We start from the raw sequence: 2,500 nt of genomic DNA, 5'->3' as shown, positions 1-2,500 counted from the left end.
ATGGGTGAGAGGACACATGAAATATATTGTACTGTCATATAATGCAACATATACCAACACTGGCCAAAACAAAATGGGCTGGGGAAAACATATGTGATTCTCTATAGTGTATATTAACCACTTAATGACATCTTAGTAGAGGTTTGGGTTGTGTAGCCTTGTCATCTAGTACATTTGGCGAGATGTATTGCTCCGTTGTGCTGTTGATTAGAAATGAATAATCCAGAAGTAGTCTCCCCCTTGACTTACAAACAGCTCTCAAAGTCCCTTTTTAGCACATAAACAAACGCAAACAAAGCTGATTCTGCCAAAATATAACATCTCAAAACCTGGTACGGAATTCGTTTTTAATAAAAATGTCACCTTCCTGTTGATTTTACTGAAGATCTGCATCTGGATCCACGGGTCCAGGCCGGATCTTCTTCCTAATACAAATAGCTCAAATCCAAATTAAGTTGACATTTTACTTTTTATTTAAGCCCTATTTTATACTTTATCGTATGACAGTGTAGTGTAAAATTAGGAACAAAAAAAGCCAATATACAAGCTGACAACGTTGAAACGTTGACACCATAAACCTTGATTTTTTTGAATTTTTGAGTCTCCTGCAGAAGTTGAAATTACATCTTCAATACTTGAAATACTATTGTATTTCTGTGGTCTGGACAAACGGTTCATTTATTTTAATGAGAGATGAAAGGTGAGCTGCTCTAATGAAACAGTCACACATCACAGAGGTCTGGACACTGCAGGAAAGACGAGACATGAAAGACGATCTGAACCAATCAATCTGTTCCTCTACACGTTTGTCCTTTCAAGTGTGGGAAAAAAACTAATACCAAGATGGCACAGGTTTAGAACTGGTTTGGTTCAAAACTACATCCATGTTGAACACCAGAATGTTATTGGGTACGTTTGAAGGAGGCAAATATGACTCATATGAACACATAACTCAATGACAGACAGACAGACAGACAGACAGACAGACAGACAGACAGACAGACAGACAGACAGACAGACAGACAGACAGACAGACAGACAGACAGACAGACCAGCTGGGATATGCTCATTACACCCTGCCACCAGTTTGCATGCTTATATAACCTTAGATAACCTTCTCAGTTTTTTCACTGTTTGTCTCTCCTACACTGTCTCCCTCTTAGCTTACTGTCTGTCTCTGCTACACTGTCTCCCTCTTAGTTTACTGTCTGTCTCTCCTACACTGTCTCCCTCTTAGCTTACTGTCTATCTCTGCTACACTGTCTACCTGTGTGCTGTCCCACTGCCTGTCTTTCCTACACTGTCTCCCTCTCAAGCTTTCTCTGCTACACTGTCTCCCTCTTAGCTTACTGTCTGTCTCTGCTACACTGTCTCCCTCTTAGCTTACTGTCTGTCTCTCCACTGTCTCCCTCTTAGCTTACTGTCTGTCTCTCCACTGTCTCCCTCTTAGCTTACTGTCTGTCTCTGCTACATCGTCCCCCTCTTAGCTTACTGTCTGTCTCTGCTACACTGTCTCCCTCTTAGCTTACTGTCTGTCTCTGCTACACTGTCTCCCTCTTAGCTTACTGTCTGTCTCTCCACTGTCTCCCTCTTAGCTTACTGTCTGTCTCTCCTACACTGTCCCCCTCTTAGCCTGTCTCTCCTACACTGTCCCCCTCTCAGCTTACTGTCTGTCTTTCCACTGTCTGTCTCTTAGCTTACTGTCTGTCTCTCCTACACTGTCTCCCTCTCAGCTTTCCTATACTGCCTGTGTCAGTGTCACACACACTGTCTGCCTCTTAGCTTTCCTACTGTCTGTCTCAAAAGCAAAATACTTAAATGAATGAATGAATAACAAAATATAAATATATACATAAATAAAAACACTCTCCCCTCTTGTTAAATCAACACTTTTTTATCATCCATCCATCCATCCAGGTGACGTAGAGATCGGCCTGATGGAGAGAAACGGAGGTCTGCAGGTGGAGGTTGTTCAGGCCAGAGGACTGACAATGAAGCCTGGTTCCAAAGGACCACCAGGTAAAACCGCCCCTCTCTCTCTCTCTGTCTGTCTGTCTGTCTGTCTGTCTGTCTGTCTGTCTGTCTGTCTGTCTGTCTGTCTGTCTGTCTGTCTGTCTGTCTGTCTGTCTGTCTGTCTGTCTGTCTGTCTGTCTGTCTGTCCATCCATCCATACACCTCTCTCTGTATAAATCTACAAATCTGACTACCTACTTTTTTATTTGTTTCCTACCAACTAGCCCACCTGTCCATCTCTGTCATAGACAGCATTTTTTTTAATTTTTTATCAGGGTCCCTATTTTCTGCAAAATGTTCACCTATTATGACATGGCCAGAAGACAATGGGCGCCGTGGGGCAAATGTAGGACTGTGTGAGCTGCGGTGGGGCAGCAGGTCACACACACACACACACACACACACACACACACACACACACACACACACACACACACACACACACACACACACACACACACAGACAGGCCGGTCACATTATCACACC

At 43.2% G+C, this 2,500-nt stretch overlaps 2 protein-coding genes across 3 annotated transcripts in view; one reads left to right on the top strand and one right to left on the bottom strand.

Annotated features, from left to right (window-relative positions):
- Window positions 1–2,500, bottom strand: part of LOC308079209 (epoxide hydrolase 1-like) — a 526,014-nt gene that overhangs the window by 309,079 nt on the left and 214,435 nt on the right. The window lies entirely within an intron of this gene.
- rims4 (regulating synaptic membrane exocytosis 4) overlaps window positions 1–2,500 on the top strand; it is a gene marked incomplete at both ends in the record, with an annotated part of 51,265 nt that overhangs the window by 44,267 nt on the left and 4,498 nt on the right. For both annotated transcript variants that reach the window (XM_080423896.1, XM_080423897.1), the window contains 2 exons: window positions 1–4; window positions 1,918–2,019. The exon at window positions 1–4 is cut by the window's left edge and continues 109 nt beyond it. In XM_080423896.1, coding sequence (XP_080280022.1) covers window positions 1–4; window positions 1,918–2,019 — 106 coding nt within the window. The remainder of the gene's footprint in view (window positions 5–1,917; window positions 2,020–2,500) is intronic.

The sequence above is a fragment of the Gymnoscopelus braueri genome (assembly GCF_963280865.1).
Source record: "Gymnoscopelus braueri genome assembly, chromosome: 3".
In the NCBI taxonomy this organism is placed as follows: Eukaryota; Metazoa; Chordata; class Actinopteri; order Myctophiformes; family Myctophidae; genus Gymnoscopelus; species Gymnoscopelus braueri.
The sequence above is the reverse complement of the archived record's forward strand: the minus strand, read 5'-3'. Positions and strand labels throughout refer to the sequence as shown.